General features: G+C 45.9%; 1 protein-coding gene across 1 annotated transcript; it reads right to left on the bottom strand.

Annotated features, from left to right (window-relative positions):
• Nucleotides 1-207: 207 nt before the first annotated feature.
• LOC117940649 (myelin-oligodendrocyte glycoprotein-like) lies at nt 208-1029 on the bottom strand. The gene is made up of 2 exons (XM_034865858.1): nt 690-1029; nt 208-398 (listed from the first exon to the last, which is right to left on the bottom strand). The coding sequence occupies exons 1-2, from the start codon at nt 982-984 to the stop codon at nt 382-384; spliced, it is 312 nt and encodes a 103-aa protein (XP_034721749.1). The 5' UTR covers nt 985-1029; the 3' UTR covers nt 208-381.
• Between the last annotated feature and the right edge of the window lie 250 nt (nt 1030-1279).

The following is a 1279-nucleotide window of genomic DNA, read 5'->3' on the forward strand; positions in this document are numbered from 1 at the left end:
ACTGCATGGAGCTGAGAGTACTGCTGTACTTCTACTGCATGGAGCTGAGAGTCCTGCTGTATTTTTGCTTCTGAAGTAGGATCATAGTTTTAAAGTATTTGAAATCATGTATAAATAATAAAATAGAAACAGATCAACAGAGTCCACGTTTATTTTCGGTCCGTCGACTAGTTGATTAATAGTTTCAGCAGATTAAGGAAGTAAAACAGCTGTCAGAATGAAGGAAATAATTATGGGAAAGCAGAACATTTCTTGTCTAATTATCTCACACAGAAGAAGAAGAAAAGAGTTCAAATCAATAATAACGAACTCTTTCAAACAGAAGTGTTAATGGCTCCAGATCATCTGCTCATTAACGTCTCTTCATCTTCGGTCCTCTCGTCAGTAATGTCTTCTCGCTGCAAACAGAGACACATGAGACAGTGAGTCTCAACATGGAGTCAGCAGAACAAGGCTGTTTCTCCTGAGCCCCCCCCCCCCCACCATAAGTGGTTTGTTCCAGCACCATTCTGACCTATAGTTACCTTTAGGGACCGTTAATATTAATGGACAAAGCTTCCGGTTCGATGAAGTACTGCAAATGTGGAAGTGCATTAAAGCTGCTGCGGGGGGGCTCCTTAAAGCTGCATTACATCTGATCTCCTGTGGGGGGGGGGGGGGGGGGCTTCTTTAAGCTGCATTGTACTGACCTTTGACATTGAGATGCACTTGTCTCTCCCATAAGACGTCTCCGTCCCTGCAGACAGTGCCGGTGTATAGAGTGCTGTCTGAGTGAGTCGGGTTGATCAGAGTCAGACCCAGATCTCCGGTCCTCAGCGGGTTTTTCCTCATTTGTGTGCGGCCTGTGTAAGCGAGGTCCTGTGTCTCATCCTGGTCTCGGCCGTTCTCGAACACATGGACGTTGATGCGATACGTTGAGACGTTGTGACGAGTCCACTTCACTGTTGCATCCTGGGGCAGGTTTGCTGTTATCTGCCAAGGCATCTTGACGGTCTTCGCCCAATTATCCACCTCCACCTTGGCAACTGAGACTGCAACGACAAACAATTGAATGTGTCAAGAATACAATCAGGAGGTTAACATGCTCTATGGTCTGATAGAAGGAGGTTAACATGCTCTATGGTCTGACAGGAGGAGGTTAACATGCTCTTTGGTCTGATAGGAGGAGGTTAACATGCTCTATGGTCTTATAGGAGGAGGGTAACATGCTCTATGGTCTGACAGGAGGAGGTTAACATGCTCTTTGGTCTGATAGGAGGAGGTTAACATGCTCTATGGT

The sequence above is a fragment of the Etheostoma cragini genome, unplaced genomic scaffold (assembly GCF_013103735.1).
Source record: "Etheostoma cragini isolate CJK2018 unplaced genomic scaffold, CSU_Ecrag_1.0 ScbMSFa_2965, whole genome shotgun sequence".
Lineage (NCBI taxonomy): Eukaryota > Metazoa > Chordata > Actinopteri > Perciformes > Percidae > Etheostoma > Etheostoma cragini.